The following is a 19,369-nucleotide window of genomic DNA, read 5'->3' on the forward strand; positions in this document are numbered from 1 at the left end:
TTGGAAACCATATGAAATTAAATGTACACACAAACTTTACAACCTACACCAAAATTCACTGGACCCGCAGATAAATTCAAAATGCAAACAGAAAGAGCAGCTCTTCCTGCCCACAGGTCCTGTCCCTGTGCTTCAATAAAATCACCTTTGTGCACCAAAGGCGTTTTCAAGAATTCTTTCTTGGCATGGGCTCAGGACCCCGCGAACCCCACTATCACCCCCAAAAAGCTCATCATTTATATGGCTCCCATCACGTGGGGCGATGAGTCTTTTCATCTGTACTCTGAGCTGGTGCAAACTTGATGAGTACTCTTTCCTTCCTTTGCCCTCATTTCAGGGCCTTTTGAGAAGAATGCTCTTATTGGAACACTTTCATGTCAATCACGCAGGCTGCAATCCCCTCAACCATGGCTACTCTCGGGGAGAAGAAAGCCTGCCTTATGGCTGGAAGTTAGTACCCTGGCCAGAACGGTAACATTTTTAAGGAACTAAGAATGACTATGAAGCATGATGCCAATAAAGCCCCTTGGAAATGTTGGCCTGATACCTTGCTTACAGAGTTCCCAGAAGCCTTACAAGGTGAGTAAAGAATGTCACTTCCTGGCAGGTGCAGGAACTTTAGGATACTTTTGGGAAATCATGAAGAAGAATCTGCCCAAAGCTTCAGGTTTTGCAGGCAGGTCTGACGGCAAGTACTTGGCTTGGCTTCTGGCCTAGACAGGCTACTAAAATTTCAATCTAGAGGTTCCTTATGAAAGGTTCCAGCAAAGCAAACTTTCAAAGATCTATAGGATCAATCACTAGTCTTGCTGAGCCTATGTAATTAATTAGGCCAAGTTTGTGAAAACTGGACTTGTTTTACAAATCAATTAGTGTTGATTTGGCTTCCTCTGGAAATGAGGGTTTTTAGGGAAAAAAAAAAACCTATGTTTCAATAATGCACCTTCATGGATGTAAAATTCTAGTTCTGATAGTCTACAAATATTGTTTGCCTAAGCTGGACAACTTGAGATAAACTTGAAAAAAAAAATTGTCACAATAGCACAGGTATGGACAATCTTCTTGCTTATTATTCTTTGCAGATAGTAACAGGACCCAATTGGCATATGATTGCTTAAACAACTAAAAATGGGATGAACTCCTCCAATAACTGCATATGGAAAGTCTTTTCTCACCGTAGACCTATCAATAGATAGACTATAGTGTTTTGTTTAATTATTCACTTGAGGCCAGGTTAATTGATACATCTCTAAATGAATATGCAAGTCATAGCCTTCCTGAACCTGATCTGACAGTTACCAGAAGCCCACCCCATATAAACCCTGAAGACATGATGTATTTAAAGGCTTGGAAGTCTAACACAGCAGAGGTTTTAACTCTAAAATGGAAGGTCCCCTTACTGGGTTGTATTATGTACTCCCACTATAGTAAAATTAGGTCATTCTTAATGGATTCACATATCAAGAATTAAACCTGGACCTTCCTCACAGGAATCTAGTATGCAAGCTGACATGCTTTCGTATTCCTGTGAACCAGTGGAAGGCCTCGAATCTCTCTTCAAATGACAGTAATGGACTGAAGGAAAATTGCCAAAGGTGTTTTTTTTTTTTTTTTTATATTTAGGCTTCTCTTTCTCATAATATGAACCCTATTTTGATGTCTTTTCCAGTGTCTCCCTGCCTGGTGCCAACACTCCTTCACAGCCATAACTTCTAGAAGATAGCTGATCCTTTCTACTCAAGGAGGTTCATATATGTTGTCTACCTTGGATTGGCTGCCTCTGCCAGTGGTAACTCCTATGTATAAATACCTTCCCCAATTGACCAATATTGGCCCATAGGTAGGGACATCTCTATGCCCCTACTCAGCAGGAAGAAGTTACAGAAGATGAGACCTTCCACCCTCAGCAACCTCAAAGATTTTAAGGGTCAAAATTGTCCAGGGGGGAATGATGTGGGAAACAAAGGCAGAAGGAAATGGCAGATAAAATTACATTTCCATATAACCTGAAGCCCATTGGCAAATACTTGAGGAAGGTTTCTCCAGGAACTCCCTACTGTCTCAATGCTAATGATTTGCTAGGGGGAAAGACAATATTAGCTTGACAAAAGCTAGTCCTCCACTATCCAGTGAGTCTTCTTTAGCATATGAAAATCTCACTAGAGGGGCACCTGGGTGGGTCAGGCTCAGGCCCTGACAGCTCAGAGCCTGGAGCCCCCTTCAGATTCTGTATCTCCCCCCTCTCTCTGCCCCTCCCATGCTCATGCTCTGTCTCTGTGTCTTAATAATAAATAAACGTTAAGAAAAACAGAAAAGAAAATCTCACTGGAGACTCCCCCTGGACTTTATCTCCCCTGACTCCATAGTATATATGACCAGTCTTTCCTCATGGTCCCAGGGCAGCTCTCCCTGTCCACAGGTTCTGTCCGCATGCTTTAATAAAATCACCTTTTTGCATAAATAAATAAATTGAATTAAATTAAGTTAAATGTAAACACAAGGGGCGCCTGGGTGGCTCAGCGGGTTAAACGTCTAACTCTTGATTTCCGCTCAAGTTGTGATCTGTGAGATTGGTCCCACATTGGGCTCTGTGCAGATAGCACCAATCTCTCAAAATAAATAAACATCAAAAAAAAATAATAATAAAACACACAAAGACCAATCCAAAAAAGAAAAAATGATAACATGGACTTTATAAAATTAAAACTTGTATTCTCATAAATCTTGTTCAAAGAAAAAAAAGACAAGCCACACAGACTGGGAGAAAATATTTGCAAACCACGTATCTGATAAGGGATCTGTATTCAGAATGTAACCTGATCCTAAATCCTAGCTCTCAAGGTCTTCTAGTTCTAGGTTGGAACCCACAAACTCTAGTTATTAAGTCTAGTGCTCTCCCTAATGAGTCCTCTGGACAACTGGGTTCTCCTTGGATTTTCCACCGCCCCAGCCCAAACGCTTTAACCATTATCTCCAATGACTCAAGGCTCACCCTTGAAACAGGGTGATATTGAAAAAAAAAAAAAAAAAAAAAACACCAGATGCCGAAGAGAAGCGAGGCAAGATTTTATTCACGGCCGGGCCAAACCTGATCTCCTGATCTTAAGGAGAAAAGTGCAAAGAATGGCCCCGCACAAAGGCAGCAGTGGGCTTATATGGATTTTAGCAAGTCAGAATACATCATTATTTGGCTAACCAATTACCAATTACTAGCTGCAGGGAGCAGCTAGTTTCATTGCTCTCTGCCACCTGTTCACATAGTGCCTTCTGAGCCCCAGGCCTGCAGATGCCTCTGTGGGCTACCCGGCCACATACCTGAGCTAGCACCAAGGAGTCTGGAGAGCTGAGTTTTCTGACCTCTGACTTGGTCTCCTACTGTGGAAAATGACCAAGGTAAAGGAAGGGAATCCACAGGTGGGGAGCTGCCACAGGAAACAAATGTCTATCTAGCACAAGGAGAAATTTCTAAGCCTCTGAATGAAGGCAGTATTGGTAGGGTTGTGGTTAAGGGAACAGAATGGAGGCCCCAAGCAGTATGGTCAGCTGGACCTGGTATCTCATAAGATGGCAGGAGAGGGTAAGAAGGACCAACTAGGTGATTCCCCAAGTGAATAAATCAAGAGCAAACCACCCACATCTGGAAAGAGAAGGTATACATAGGTAAAATTCCTGAACATTTTTCTGGAAGCAGATGGTTTTTCTCTAGATGAGAGGCCTAATTCGAATCCCCTGCTGACACTTATGTGCCCCTAAATATGCAACTGGTTCTATAAACAGCACCTTCCCTGGTACCCAGGGTGGGATTAGAGGCAGGTTTCCAAATAAAAGCTTATTAATTCCCCAAACTCTACTGTTTATGTTTTGATAAAAAGAGTTTTATTTTTTTTTTCAACGTTTTTTATTTTTATTTTTGGGACAGAGAGAGACAGAGCATGAACGGGGGAGGGGCAGAGAGAGAGGGAGACACAGAATCGGAAACAGGCTCCAGGCTCCGAGCCATCAGCCCAGAGCCTGACGCGGGGCTCGAACTCACGGACCGCGAGATCGTGACCTGGCTGAAGTCGGATGCTTAACCGACTGTGCCACCCAGGCGCCCCCCCGATAAAAAGAGTTTTAAAATATACATACTTTGGGTGCCTGGGTGGCTCAGTCACTTGAGTGTGAGACTCTTGATTTAATTACAGCTCACCATCCCAGGGCTGAGTTCTGTGCTTAGATTCTCTCTCTTTTATTCTGCCCCTCTCCCCTGTGCACCTCTCTCTCTCTCTCTCTCTCTCTCTCTCTCTCTCCCTCTCTCTCTCTCTCTCTTTCTCTCTATAAAATAAGAAACAAAATTAGAAGTAGCAAAAATAATTTTTTAATTAATTAAAAAGTAAAATAAAATATTCACACATATCTGCTTTGTTGGTGGAAATATTCCTGCAAAATTGTACCTAATTTACTTCTGTTAGTGAGTAGTGCTGATCCTTACACACACTGGGGATTTTACTGAGTTGTGACTATTGGATTCTGGAGGGTTCACTCTTTTAGAAAAAGAATGTTTACCTCTCATGCTCCAAGGTTCTAAGAGCAGAAGGGAGCTTCATTCATATCTTGGAGATTCTAAGATATGTTTAATAAGATAAACCATCTTTAATAAGATAATCTTTAATAAGATAAACCATCAAGTTTGCTGCTTCACTAGGATTCACAAGACTCACTTTCAAGTTATATGGGGGGGGGGGGGGGTTCGGGTTTATTACAGCAAGGGGATGAGTGCAAAGCAACAGGAAGAATTTATGCATCTGGCGGGGCCCAGAGAGACCAGGCACAAGCTTCTAAGCTCTTCCCTGTTCAGGGACACTCAAGATGTGTTTTGTCTCTAACAATAAACTACAGAAACATATGTGAAATGGATTTCCCAGGGAAATCCATCTGAGTCTCAGGGTCCAGGGATTTTATGGAGGAGGGCTAGTCACATAGGCACATCGGCTCCAATCAGTCATGGTAAATGAAACTCAGGACCCCAACAATGAAATCAAGTGCACATCATCAATCTTGATGTTTGTGCAAAGCAATTCTGACAAGCTGATGTGTCATGGCCCACTGCTCCAGATGTACAAAACAAAATCATCAACAGTTACCATGAAGAACTTTCCCAAGGTCACATTCCCAGGAATTGAGCCAGTCATGATTTCAGGCTCCCTAGGAGATGTGCAAAGACTGAGCAACCAGACCTGCTGTGTTAGCTCTTTCTTCACAATTCATGCCCTGACCCTGGGTCAGGGGTCAGCAAAGTGGTAATAATTATTTGGTCCTTTTGATTTTTTTCTTTTCTCTTCTTTCTTTCTCTTTCTTTCTTTCATTTGTTCATTCATTCATTCTTTCTTTTGTAATCTTTTTCTTTCTGTAAACTCATAGAAATTTGTCCTTATTTTGGGTGTCATTAAATGCCACCATAGTCGAGATATTTTGTTCTTTTTTTTTGTCTTTTCTTTTCTTTCTTTTTTTTTTTTTAGAGAGGGAGTGAGCAAGTAGGGGAGAGGGGCAGACAGAGGGAGAGGGAAAGGGAGAGAGAAAGAGGGAGAGGCAGAGAAGGAGAGAGAGAGAGAGACAGAGAGAGAGAGAATCCCAAGCAAGCTCCATGCCCAGTGCAGAGCCCTATGAGGAGCTCGATCCCAGACCCCTGGATCATGACCTGAACTAAAATCAAGAGTCAGACTCTCAACCAACTGAGCCATCCAGATGCCCCTATTTTGTTATTTTCTTATTTGCTGTTTATCCCATCTGTTGAGGTTTGTTTCTGTTTTGTTTTGTTTTTACAGAATTGTATTTTTGTATCTGCTATATCTACTTGGTTCTTCTTTATAAATTTTATGTTTGCTTTATGTTGCCATGTCCTCCTTTATCTTTTTTCAGATGTTATTACACATACTTAGAACTTGAACTACCTGAGGCTTTATGTGCCTTCTTTACACAGCTCTGTTCTCCAGATGCTCAGGTACTTTCCTCCCGAGCTGCTGGGGGCTGGCAGCCTGCACTGCTCCAGCTCATGACTCTGTTTGCAGATGTCTCAGTCTGCTCAGGTTGCCATAACAGAATACCAGAGCACCTGGCTTAAAACAGCAGAAATTTATTTTCTCAAGGTCCTGGAGGATGGAAGTCTGAGACTGAGGGCTGGCATGGTGGGGTGCTGGGGAGAGCTCTCTTCCTGGCTTATAGATGGCCACCCTTTCACTGTGTCCTCACATGGAGGTGGGAAGGAGGGAGAGAGGAGGGGGCCTCTCAGGTGTCTCTATTTATGATGGCACTAACCCCATCTCAATGGCCTTACTCTCATGGCCTTCTGTAAATCTAATTATCTCCCAATGGCCCCATCTCCAAATACCATTTATTGGGAGTAGGGCTTCAGTAGGGCATGGAGTGCCCCTGGGCACAACCTAGACTGGGCCTCTGTGGACCTCCCCCTGAGCTTTGCTCCCTTCCATGAGCTTCAGTGTAGGACAAGAGGCAGGGCAGGAGTGTGGGCACAGACCACCTGCTCCATCCACATTGTTTGTTGCTGCGTGCCACCTCCTCTGGGCATCAAGATGACTCGAAATGGCCCACCTTCCATGGACACTGGGAGGCACTACTGCTTCTCTGTCCTGGGTAGTAAAGGGGTCTGTGCAGTTGTCGGGGCAGGAAAGGCTCATGGTTGGGCTCCTTCTGACCTAGACAAGGTCGGCCTCAGGACCTCTCTGTTTGACACAGGCCAGCTGCCTCCTCCCAACACGGTTACCTGCTGCCCGCAGTGTCCTGGTTTCCATGGTGGTGGTTCAATCCACACACTTCCTGTTGTGCTGCTCCCCAGCCTCAGCATGCGGCCAGAACCTTCCCTCTTCCCATTTCTTCCAGAGGCCACATGAGGATCTGGGCTTCTGGCAGGTCATGAGACAAAGACTCCAGAAAACTTCCAAATTCTTCAAAAGAGCTCTCCATTCAATCAAAGAAATCACACAAAATCTATTCCGAAGGTTGTCATTTGAAATATTACCATCCAGGTCAACTAACCTCAAGCAATACAATCTACTTTACAAGATAAGGCATTATACAAATTAAAAATGACTTTCTGAAAATTACGTATACTTTTTAAATCTGGATTGCTTAGAAGATTCTTTTGTTACAGATGATACTTCAGTGGTTACAGAAAACAGAACGGATTATATATAGTTAAAAACTTCATGCATCTGGACTAAGAAGAAAAATACTGTTGTCTGGGAGCACGACAGGTGCAGCATCAGTGGCGCCCTTGGACTCTCCCTTAATGCTCAGACTTTGCCTGCCTGTGAGGACAGCAGGCAGGTGCTTCTTCATCTTTCCTTCCTGGTCAGCTGCCAGCCCAGAAGGTCTCTCCGCAGCCTCAGCCCTAGCTGCACATCAGGGTCTCTGGGATGGGGGCCAGAGGTCAGTATGTAGTAAAAGTTCCCCCCAGGTGATACTGATGTGCAGCTGAAGACAGAATGTCCCCTCATACATTCTTACAGTGAAGTAAGGGATTCAGCAGTTATTATCTGTAGAAAAGAACAGGTATGATAAAATCTAAAATCCATAAAATAAAAAAGAGTATTTTAACAAATGGAATGTGGGTTTGCCCTGCTTTTCTCCTGAGGAAGGAAGCCTCTGTTGTTTTCCACTTCATGCTCACTCTTCTGAATTCAACAAAGGTCTCCAGACAGAAGAATGCTTCCCGCCTAGTGCTGGGTTAGGGATGCCCTACCCCCACCCCAGCATTCTGAGTCAGCTTCTGGAGCAGAGCCCAGAAATCTGCATTCCTGACTGCTCCCTGTTGTTGCTGAAGCTGCTGGTCTGTGGAACACACTCTGAATAGCAAAGCGCTAGATGGCACCACAGCCAAGAAAATGAAGTGCTGCTCCATCAATAAATGGCAAAATCTCCTCACCACAAAACCCTTCATCCTCTAGGCAGGATCCCCCAAGACAAGACCATCATCCCAGAACCTGGGAGGGCCCCTCCCAGGTTGCTCCTCCAGTGCTTCCAGAGTTGGGGTTGCTACTCTAATGTGCTCAAGTGCCCATTTTCCCCAAGTTCTAAGGAATCAACAGCACTGGTGAGACTATCAGAGTATCGGCCGTATAGCCATAGATTTTTCAAAACTCAAAATTTGTTAAACTGCAAAATGTCAATGTACCAAGCCTACTAAGAAGCAGTTCCAAGGGAACATGGTTTTCCAGACTCTCTGTCTTTCTCTCCAACTCTCTCTCTCTCTCTCTTTGTCTTTCCATCTCTGTCTCTGTCTCTCTGATTATCTCTCTCTGCCTGTGTCTGTCTCTCTCTGTCTTTCTCCTCCCCCTCTCTGGCTCTCTCTGTGTGTCTCTGCCTGTGTCTGTCTCTCTTTCCCTCCCTCATTGTTGGTAATTTCAGTATCCACAAGCTGCTCCTTCCTACACCCTGGCTTTAGGGGGCTTGGATTTGCTCAGCCCCAACCATCTTGCTGATCAACCCTTCTCAGCCCCCAATACCTCTGGGGTACTCTAGACCTTGCCTTGACCAATGACTACCCTCCATCATTTAGTTTCAATCATGGAACTCCAAGACCCCTGGCATTCAAACTCCAACCCTCTGGCCTCTCGGCCCTCCACCTCTGCCCTACCTCCTGTGCTATCCATAGATTTGGGCCCATCGCTGGAGGCATCTCCACTCATTCTGTCCACAACCAACAAACTGCAGTGTTCCTGGAGCTGTCCCTGTCAAAGTCACAATGACCTCCTCCTTGTCAATTCTGGCCTCTGGAGCTCAATGCTCTGGTTCCTCCACCCTTAGCCCAAGCCATGGAGGGGCCCCTCACTCTTATAGTCTTCACAAAATCCTGGTTAGACATTTAACTGGAAAGTCTTTGGTGCACCCCTTTATACAGCCTAAGATGGCACATCCTCTCCACTCTCTTGGCCCCAAAGAGCCACAGCCCCAGGACAGACCTCTGGTTCCTGCAAGCCTGGTCAGCCACTCCTATCTGTGAGGTCCACCAGAGGGCCCCCAAAAGAGGAAAAGTGCCTCTACAACGCAGACCAGCCCTCTGAGTCCCAACCTCCAGGGACTTCAAACTCAGCTGCAGCCATTGTGACCAGATGTGTGTATATGAGAGGCATGTGCTGCAGAGAGCAGCCACAAAGCTGCAGCTGCAACACTTGGGACTGCCCTCCCCAGACACCTCCCCTGAGATGCTCAAGAGAACATGTGCACAAGGGACACCAAGGATCTGCAGCCAATGTTGCCAGTCCAGGGCTTCACAGCCAGTGAAAGTTACTCCTGCTCCTGCCTACCCAGGGTGGCCCAGGTCCTTTGGTGGGCCTTCAGTGCTGCCCCTCCAACCTATGCAGTCACAAAGCCACTGGTACTTTCTGGGGGAGCCCACATGTGTGGAGTGGCCCCAGGATGTAAGTTTGTCCCTCTCCTAGCACCTGCACACTGCCCAGCATAAAAGCACTCATGCAATATGTATTTAATGAAAAATGGAGGACCTGGGACATTTTCCTGGATAAGTGTCTGTGGAGTAACAGGTCCTAGGAGCTTGAGAGCCACCCCCATGGCTCAGCTTCCTGCAACCTCCTACAGAATAACCTCCCATTGCCCCTACCCACATGTGGACCCAGACAATAGGAGCCTTTCCTTTGCATTAAGGCACAGCATCCAACAAAGACAGAGTCCAAGAGAAGATGAGGTTTGGAAGGGGCTCCTCAACTCAACTACCCCATCCAGAGCTTGGGAGATTGGACTACAGGCAGATACAATCCCCCCTCCAGCCATGGCCTTTCTCTGCCCCAAACCTTGGTCCCACACAACCTTCCGAGCCTCCTCACCCATTCAGCTCTATCCATCCCATGTGGGATTCCCCAGCCCATCTCTACAACATGGCATGATGAACGAGCATCTCCCTGTACCCCCACTCACATCCCCAAACCCTCCTCTAGATGCCTTCAGTGAGTGTAAAGCCCAAGCAGTACCGAAAATGGCTTGAAAGCACAGGGAAAGGAGACTAGCCTGGCCTTTTACTGTGGCCAGGGATGAGCCACGGTGAGAGTTCCTGCTGTGGGCAGGGACTTTCTTGGTTTGGATCTTCCACCTGCCAAAGGAGGGAACACTGAGCTGTCTCACCAGCTTGCCCAGACATGGGACAGAAGAAAAGAGGGAGATGAGACTGGAACACTGTCAGCAGTCCAACATCAAAAACTTTTGCAATTAAGAGTCAGACTCTTAATTACAAAATCTTTTATCACCCCTTGGTTTAGGGGACAGAAAGGGATGCCATGTGATCAGACAGCCATTGAAAATTGGCAAGTTTCAGCCACATTCATATAAATATTGCTCCCTCCACTGCCCACCCTGAGGAGGTCACTCCCCTCAGGGCTGACCATCTGACCTGCTGTCAGGGACTCACCCTTCAGTGCCCTTCCTTAAGTCCCGCCCTTCTCACCAATGTCTGGGCACCTCCTCTCCAACAACAGGGTCTGGAGCATTGTGACTGCAGTGACAAGTGCTGGGAGCAAGAGAAACTAACTCTACCAAAGCAAATGGGGATTTAGTGAGGGAATGAGGGCCATTCCTCACTGTGTTGAGGGTAGAAATAGACACTTGGTTACGATGGAGTCCAGGCTACTTCAAGAGTTGTGGGTGCCACCATCACACCCTCTCACCACTGCCTTTGGTCCCTGGGTGTGTCTGCTCAAGATCTGAGTTCCAAGAAGAGAGAAACTGATTGGTCTAGGTTAGGTAGCGTGCCTGCTCCTTAATTCAACGGCTGTGAACAGTGGGCTGGGGTCCTCATACTGGCCCAAACCCTAGGCCTACCACTGAGACAAGGATGGGGAAATTACTATAACCAACATTGCAGGCACCATCCTCAGAAAGGGTATGTGAGGAAAACGAGGTTCAGAGAAGTTAGGTAAAATGCCCAAGGTCACACAATGAGGAAGTGATGATACATTATTCCTTTATGTATTACTGAATCAATTTGCAGGTATTTTTGTTGAGGATTTTTCTGTCTATGTTCATGGGGGGATACTATGATTTGCAGTTTTCTGTTCTTATGATATCCTTGTTTAGTTTGGTATCAGTGTTATCCTGGGCTCATACAATGATCTGAAAAGTACTCCCTCCTTTATTTTCTAAAACATTTTGTGTAACATTGATTTTAAATCTGCCTTAGGTTTTTAAATTTTTCTTTATTTTATTTTGAGAGAGAGAGAGAATGTGAGCAGGGGGGAGGGGGCAGAGGTAAAGAGAAAATCCTAAGCAGGCTCCATGCTCAGCACTGAGCCCAACATGGGGCTCAATCCTATGACCCTGGGATCATGACCTGAGCTGAAATCAAGAGTTGGACACTCAACCAACTGAGCTACCCACGTGCCCCAATTATTCTTTCAGTTTTTGATAGCCTTTACCAAATGAAACCAGTTATGCCTGGAGTCTTCTTAGTGGGAAAATTATAAATTCCACTTTTTTGTTGTAATTTTGAAATAATCACAACCTTAGAGAAAATCTAGACATGCATTTGTGAGAAAGCTGCTAAACTGACACCTCATCACCCCTGAATATTTTGACACGTATTTCCCAGAAACAAGAACTTTTTTCCTACACAACTGTGGTGCATCCATGAAAATCAGGAGTTGCCATGGATATAGAGCTGACACCTAATCCTTGGACTACACTCGAGTCTCTTCCAACATTCCAGGAAACTTGCAAAGTGAAAGGGGCCCCTCAACATCCCTGCTGCACTCAGTGTCTTGTCACCAGTTCCTGGGGACTTTCCAGGATCACAGGCCAGTTGTTTGTGGAACATGGAAGGCCCCTCATCTGGATCATCTGACATGTCCTCATGATAGGTTAAGGTTCTCCTTCCATGACAAACATCCTTAGGTGGTGCTGTGCCTGTGTCCTAGCAGGAGGCATGCAGCTTCTCCTTGTACCACTGACAATCACCCACTGAAGCTGGGGTCTCCGGGGGTGTCCATCATAATACTCTTTCTCTTCTGAAATTACTAAGCATTTTTGGGGGGATACTTTCAAACTATGTAAATATCCCCTTCCTCAGAGAATTGTCAATGTAATCACTTATGTAATTATACCTGAATGCTGTTACAGCTTCCTATTTTACTCAGTGCATTACAGTATGTTATCTCACTGTTTATTTTGATGCTCAGACTATTCCAGACTTGAACAATTGGATGCCACCCAGGCTGGCTCCTGTGTCTCTATGACATGTGTCCAGTCACTCTGTGAGCACCTCCTTGCTTTTTGCACTAGATGTTCCAAGGTTTACCTTGTAATTTCCCTAACATGGCCCTGGAATCATCTACCTCTCCAGAGAGCTCTGGTTTCTTGGATGAAAGCTGTTTTTAGAAGTTAGGATCTGGGCTCGTTGTTATTGGATGTTATAGTTAGGTACTTTCTAGCTACTATTATCTATCTATCTATCTATCTATCGATCTATCCTTTATTATACACCTTATTATACCTTACTGTAACAGTACACCCCATTACTAGTTTCTACCTTAATACTGTTGTGGCCAGAGCACACAGAGTGGCTCACTTCTCCACAGAATCATGGCCTAGATTTCCGGTTTCTGTCTCCCCAGGTGGTGGAACTCACTGCTTATCATCTGCATCTGATCAGCTTCATTCTGCTCAACTTCTCAGTGCCTGAAACAGTGAGCACTTTGAGAGGAAACAGCAGGAAGTCAGACTCTCTTCAGGGAGTCTCCTTGGGATTCAGATCCTCCAATTATTTGTTTCCTAAAGCATTCTAATTTAAACTATTAATATGACAAGTACAACAAAAGAGCAAATGAGGGAGTTTATAGTTTGACAGTTGATGATGGTTCATATCAGAGGAAAGCCAGCCACTTGTGGGCACAGGTTTAGGAAATTTCTCCAGACTCAGACACTATGTCCTTTTCATGTTGAGAGGAGCAAAGGAGCTAAAGTGCTGCAAGTTCTGTCTTTGTTTCCTTCATATGCCTCCTTCTATCTCTACTCCTTGGCTCCACTACAGGCAGGTTCTACATTCCTCCTGCCTGGGTCACTTTTAGCCAAAAACTCCAGGTTGAGTAGCTTTACCAAGCACCAAGGGTCAAATGCCAAAAACTTGCATCAATTTTTCCAAAAAAAGGGAAGAAGAGGAACACTCCCAACTCAGTATCTGAGGCTATCATAACCTTGATACAAAAGCTAGACAGAGACAGTAAATAAAAGGAAAATTAAAGCGTAGTGTATAATTGCTAAGCAAAATATTATAAAATTAAACCTAACAATGGAAAATGCTATCAAAATATAAAACAATATTAAAGGATAGTACAATGTGATAAAATGGACTTATTCTAGAAAAGCAAGATTGATTTAGCTTCCAAAAATCAACTTAAGTAGGGGAAGCTGGGTGGCACAGTCAGTTAAGTGTCCAACTCTTGATTTCAGTTCAGGTCATGATCTCATAGTTCATGAGTTCCAGCCCCACATTGGGCTCTGCACTGACAGTGCAGAGCCTGCTTGGGATTTCTCTCCCCTCTCTCTGTCCCTTCCCTGCTTGCTCTCTCTCTCTCAAAATAAATAAACTTAAAAAAAATTTTTTACATCAACTTAAGTAATTAACCATATCAACAGAACAAACAGAAATAACCCATATGATCATTTCAGTGGAGGCAGAAGTATCATTGTATAAAATTAAAAATCCATTCATAATAAAAAGAAAAAATTTTTGGCAAACTATATGAATAGAAGGAAAATGATTTAATCTTTTAATGTATCTTCAAAACAGTTATGCCAAACATCAGGCTTCATGGTGAAGTCATAAAATCTTTCTCCTGGAGACTGGAAGCAAAATACAAATAGCCATTTGCACTGAATGTTGTGCTGGAGATGCCACCCAGGCAATAAGACAAGAAAAAGAAAGGAAATAGATAAAATTGTCATTAGTTATTGATTACATGATATGAACACTAAAAAAATCCAAAGAAGTCTGTAAGTAACTATTATGATTAATTATCAAAGTGCAGCACCTGTGTGGCTGTCAGTTAAGCGTCCAACTTCAGCTCAGGTCATGATCTCACAGTTCATGAGATCGAGCCCCACATCTGGCTCGCTACTTTTAGCGTGGAGCCTGCTTCTGATCTTCTGTCTCCCTCTCTCTCTGCCCCTTCCCTGCTGGCTCTATCTTTCTCTCTCAAAAATAAATAAACATTTTAAAATGTAAAATCAAACACTTAGGAAAAAGCCTAATGAAATATGTGCAAGAAAAAAAAAACATACAACATTATTGAGAGACTTAAAGAAGACCCAGACCAAAAAAAAATATTACTTGTCCATGGATTGGAAGACTCTATTACAAAATGTTAATTCTGCCCCCAACTTATCTATAGAATCTAAGCAATCCCATTCAAAATTCCAGCAGGTATTGTGGAAGTCAACAAGTTATTTCTGAAATGTATATGGAAATGCAAAACTAAAATAGCAAATACAATCTAAAAAAAGAGTAAAAAAGAAGATTTACATTACCAGATATTAAGACTAATAAAACCTACAATAACACAGACAGATGATATGGGCATAAGAATACACAGGGGCACAAGGGTGGCTCAGTCAGTTGACGGTCTGACTTCAGCTCAGGTCATGATCTCACAGTGCATGAGTCTGAGCCCCACATCAGGCTCTGTGCTGACAGCTCAGAGCCTGGAGCCTGCTTCAGATTCTGTGTCTCTGGCTCTCTCTCTGCCCCTCCCCTGTTCATATACTCTCTCTCTCTCTCTCTCTCTCTCTCTCTCTCTCTCTCTCTCTCAAAATAAACATTAAAAAGAAATTTTTAAAAAAGAATAAACAAAGAGATCAATGAAACAGAATAGTGTTCAGTGAGCACAACCACTTTGGAAAATTATTTAGCAGAATCAGGTAAAACTTATCATATGGAGATTCTACCACCCCATAAGTCCTCCCTCTCCTGGGCAAGTAACTGTGGCAGGTGGAATGATGGCACCCCAAAGATGGCCACATGCCAATCCCCACAATCTGAGCATATATTGCTCTACATGCAAAAGAGAATTAAGGTTACAGATAGAATTAAAGTTACCTAGTAAGTTGACCTTTAAACAGAGAAATTATCTGGGATTATTCAAGTGGCCCCAATCTAATGAGATAAATCCATGGAGAAGGAAGGCAAAAGAGTCTGTGAGAAGGACTGGACTCACCACTGCTGGCACTGAATATGGAGGAAGAAGCCATAAACCAAGGCATGTGAGTAGCCTCTAGAAGCTAGGAATGGCCCTCAGTTTATAACCAGCATAAAAATGGGGACCTCAGTCCTATAACTACAAGGAGACGAATCCTGCCAAAAACCAAAATGAACAGGAAACAGCTTTTCCCCTGGAGTTGTTCTTTCCCCAGAAAGAAATGCAGTCCTGCTGACACCTTGAGTTTATCCCGGTAAGACCTATGTGAAACTGCTGACCCCTTGCAGAACTGTAAGAGAATTTGTGTTGTTCCAACCCACCAAGTAATTTGTAATTTGTCACTACAGCAACTGAGAATTAATACAACAGAGCAAACAGGAAACATGAAATATCCAACTACAGTCCATGCCTTGGCTCCTGAGTATGCGTGCATGTGTGTATAACTGGTAATTTCCCTAACTGGTAATTCCAAAGATGACCACTCTTAACATAATGCAACAATCCTTCTTTCAATCATAAAAGCACTCCTCCTCTCCCCTTGGGAGATGGCTCAGGACTGGGTCCAAGCAGTTGATTCTGCAGCAAGCCAAGGACCTAGAGCCGCTGTCTGTGCATCCTGGAAGGTACAAATGTGGAGTTTCCTGATCTTGCAGCCTCTGGGTTCCAAAGACTTAACAGTTAACCAGATACCTAACCTAATCAATGAGGGAAAATAGAATAATCAGAGTAAAAACTTTCTTTCACAAAAGGGAATGTAAATCCAGTAATCAGTGATCTGAGTAACACAGTATGTCCCTTTGGGTATGGAGGAAGTTAGGGACAGATCAGTGGACACCTTGCCTGGCTGGGTTCTGCCTGGGTGGAAGTTTTGTTTCTGTTCCCTTCTGTTCTCTATGGCCCAGCCTGAGAGGGGTGTTGGGAAGGGTTATAGCCCGGGGACAACATTCTGAGGGTGGAGGTAACCATCCTGGAGGTGGCCTTGGGGGACAGTAAGAGGCCACTGCGCCAGGGCACTTTTTGCTGCCACAATCTCAAACACTATTTTGATGCCAATTGATTTGTTTCCTCTAAGTCCTGCCATGACTACTGCCCCTGTCTCTGTGACTCTAGTCAGTGGCTTCTGATCCAGCCTCCTCTCTGCCTCCAAGCAGTGGGAACAAAGAACTGAGGTAGCCAGGCAGCCCCAACCCAGTCCAGAACCCTGCTCAGGCCCCAGACCACAACCACATCCAGATGTATGGCAGATGCGGAGGTACAGAAGCAGGTGAGAACCTTTGTCAGGAGCAGGCACAGCAAGAGTGGTTTAGGAGGGTCCAGGATCCTTCCCATCCCCCAGGCTATCACATCCCAGTTCCCAGAATACCACAGATTGTCAGTCCCCGCTCTAACTCTGACTTAGTACAAAGAATTCAACTTTTGCAATTCAAGAAAGTAGGCAACTGCTGGATTGTAAAGTGGCCCTGGTACCCTGGCCCCAGGCAGAGGCCACCTCTTAAATCTCAGGATGCTTTTCCACTTGACAGCTTTCTGCTGTCAAATCAGCAGGACTGAAACCAAATGGGTTGGCCTTGTACTGCCTCACCAGCAGTCTTGATAAATAGCCAACACTATTTACCTAATAACACTATTCTGATATCTAACTAACATCTAACAACATTGGCTCCTCCACCAAGAGTCCTAGGCCCCAAGACCCAGTACCCTTGCTGAGTAATGAACACAGCATAATTCAATCATAAAATGAAACACACATCCTGGTTCTTTTAGGAAACCTACCAACATCTCTTATCTAATTAATTATTACTAAGTTTTCCTTGTTATAAAGTCTAAAGAAAGGGGCCTGGTTTGATACATTATCTGGTCATCTGTTTTCAAGAAACACCAGACAGGGAAATTAGGCAACAGCATCTGAACTCAAGTGGTTCTAAGAATGAAGATTCCACTGCATCAGGAAGCAGAAGTTTTAAAAGTCTTTTCTGAGGAAAGATTGTAAAGGACTTAGAGACTACTTTTTCAGCACCCCGCACATTAGAAGTAAAGAGGGTTCCATGTGCTGATCTCTGGACCTGCAGCCAGATCTCTGGACCTTTCCAGACTTTGTTCGGACTGGCCTTTACTCTCACCTGGGAGGAGAGGGAAGAAGGACTTTATTTATTTGGGAGGGACTGCACGGGCAAGGCTGGTCCTGAGGAGACTGAGACCCCTTTCCTGCCAACCTTCATCTCCTCCAGCCCCTCCACAAATGCCTCCCACTGCAGTTAAGAGTTTGCTCAGGTGGTTTTGGCAAACTTGAGTGCTGTTTTGAAGTCTGCAACAGCCTGGCTGCATGGTGCTCTCAAGACTGGGGCTCGGTGTTTCTGCCTCCACTACTCTAATCAACTTCATAAAATTCAAAGTAGCAATCTGATGCTGATAGGAAAATACTTAGATTCTCATTATGCTTTCTGAAGAATCCAGAGTCACTAATGTGTTTTATTACTGGGTTTTTTTTTTGTTTTTTTTTAATGTTTATTTATTTTTGAGACAGAGAGAGAGAGAGAGAGAGAGAGCATGAACGGGGGAGGGTCAGAGAGAGCGAGATACAGAATCTGAAACAGGCTCCAGGCTCTGAGGTGTCAGCAGAGCCCGACGCGGGGCTCGAACTCACGGACCGCGAAATCATGACCTGAGCTGAAGTCAGCCGCCTAACGGACTGAGCCACCCAGGCGCCCCAATTACTGGGTTTTTTTTTTTTAGTGTCCTGGATTAGTTGCCATTTTATGGACACTGAAAGAAAACAAAAGCACTTCTTGTTCATCATCCCCATGCCGAAGTGAGTGGTTTGAAGTCCTGAGGTCCCGGTAATGACCTAAAGGAAGGCAAGGAAGCTCCCCCTGCGATAGCCACACCTCACCTGTCACCTGTTACCTGTCACCCCTGCATGTGGAAACGCTGGGAGGCATTTCCATTACTTACTTAATACCTGGCCCACAAAAACAACGCAAGCATCTCACACACACACACACACACACACACACACACACACACACGCACACGCACACACGCGCGCGCACACACACACGCAGCCGGTAGAATGAAGTGTAATGGCCCCTGGGCACAGACTTATGCAGAGGTTGGATGTCAGCCGGTAGCCACTGCTGTTCTGGAATAAACCTTCCTGGGCAGGCTCCTCTGGCCGCGGCATGAGCGTCGGGGCGGCCCCGCCGGGAGGGTTCCTCTGTCCGCAGCGACCACAGGCTCAAAGGGGCTCCTGGTTCAGTTCTGAGTCTTTCGCGCCCCCGCGACGCGTCTCTCCTTGGGGAACCCCCTCCCAGGGAGCGCGTTCCCTGGCGCCCAACCGCGCATCGAGGGAGCCCGTCGGGGGTCCTGCTTTCTCGAGAGGGGGTCCTGCTTTCTCGACCGGAAGACCTGCAGAGCGGAGGCGCAGCGCGTGGGGACGAGGCCCTCTCCCGACTCGTGCCGGGGACTCATTCCCGGACGAGAGCGCTCTCCCTGCGGCTGGTGTCGCGGACTTGCCACTGGCGAGTGCCATACGCACCTGCAGACGAGGAAGCCCGCGTTTGTCTGCGCTGAGGGCCCCTAGGGGGAAACCGGCCAATCGCGCGCCGCGGGCCCTCGTACCGGGAGGCGGACAACCCTCGCCCCCGACCCCCGGGGCGCGCGCTCCAGTCCTGGAAACGGGTCGGGACGCACCCAGCAGGCAGCCTTCCGGGCGGGGGCGCCTCTTCCCTGGCGCTGGGCGGCGACGCCCCGGGTCGGCGCCCCTTTGTGCGGCCGCCGGCGGGCACCATGCTGTCCATCGGGGGCAGGTACGCGGGGAAGAAGAGGAAAAAGCCGGCGCGGAGGAGGTACTAGGGCACAGGGGGCGCGGGCGGCGGGTGTGGGTCCCATGCCAACCGCACCCGGAGCTCCGCGGGATCCGACGCCGAGAGTACCGGCCTGGGGAGGGTGGAATGCGACGTCAAGATCCCCCAGTCCCACCCCAGAAGTGTCTCTGGGGGTCTTGCTCAGGTCTGGGGGCGGAGGGCGCTGACTGAGCGAGCTCTTCGGGAAGGGCGCGCGGGGTCTCCCGGACCAGGGCGCGCCCGGGGAAGGGTCTCCCGGGTCCACAATCCCGGGACCAGGGCGCGCACGCCGGCAAGGGAAGGGGTCCCGAGTCACGGCGGGGGGTTGGAAGG

The 19,369-nt window shown here is 46.0% G+C and overlaps 1 protein-coding gene and 2 long non-coding RNA genes across 3 annotated transcripts in view; 2 read left to right on the forward strand and 1 right to left on the reverse strand.

Moving 5' to 3' along the window:
• The first annotated feature begins 466 nt into the window (after nucleotides 1–466).
• Nucleotides 467–2,320, forward strand: LOC128777385 (uncharacterized). The gene is made up of 2 exons (XR_008422664.1): nucleotides 467–579; nucleotides 1,670–2,320. It is a non-coding gene; the product is annotated as an uncharacterized LOC128777385 (long non-coding RNA).
• Nucleotides 2,321–6,964: 4,644 nt separating this feature from the next.
• LOC128777210 (uncharacterized) lies at nucleotides 6,965–18,576 on the reverse strand. Its single transcript, XR_008422383.1, has 2 exons — nucleotides 18,294–18,576; nucleotides 6,965–7,532 (listed from the first exon to the last, which is right to left on the reverse strand). It is a non-coding gene; the product is annotated as an uncharacterized LOC128777210 (long non-coding RNA).
• A 230-nt stretch (nucleotides 18,577–18,806) lies between these two features.
• The window catches only part of LOC109258113 (aryl hydrocarbon receptor-like), a 65,856-nt gene continuing 65,293 nt past the window's right edge, over nucleotides 18,807–19,369 (forward strand). The window contains exon 1 of the mRNA XM_019434704.2: nucleotides 18,807–19,039. Coding sequence (XP_019290249.2) covers nucleotides 18,981–19,039 — 59 coding nt within the window. The 5' untranslated portion in view covers nucleotides 18,807–18,980. The remainder of the gene's footprint in view (nucleotides 19,040–19,369) is intronic.

Source organism: Panthera pardus, unplaced genomic scaffold (genome assembly GCF_024362965.1).
Source record: "Panthera pardus isolate Hobbes unplaced genomic scaffold, ASM2436296v1 HiC_scaffold_16, whole genome shotgun sequence".
Lineage (NCBI taxonomy): Eukaryota > Metazoa > Chordata > Mammalia > Carnivora > Felidae > Panthera > Panthera pardus.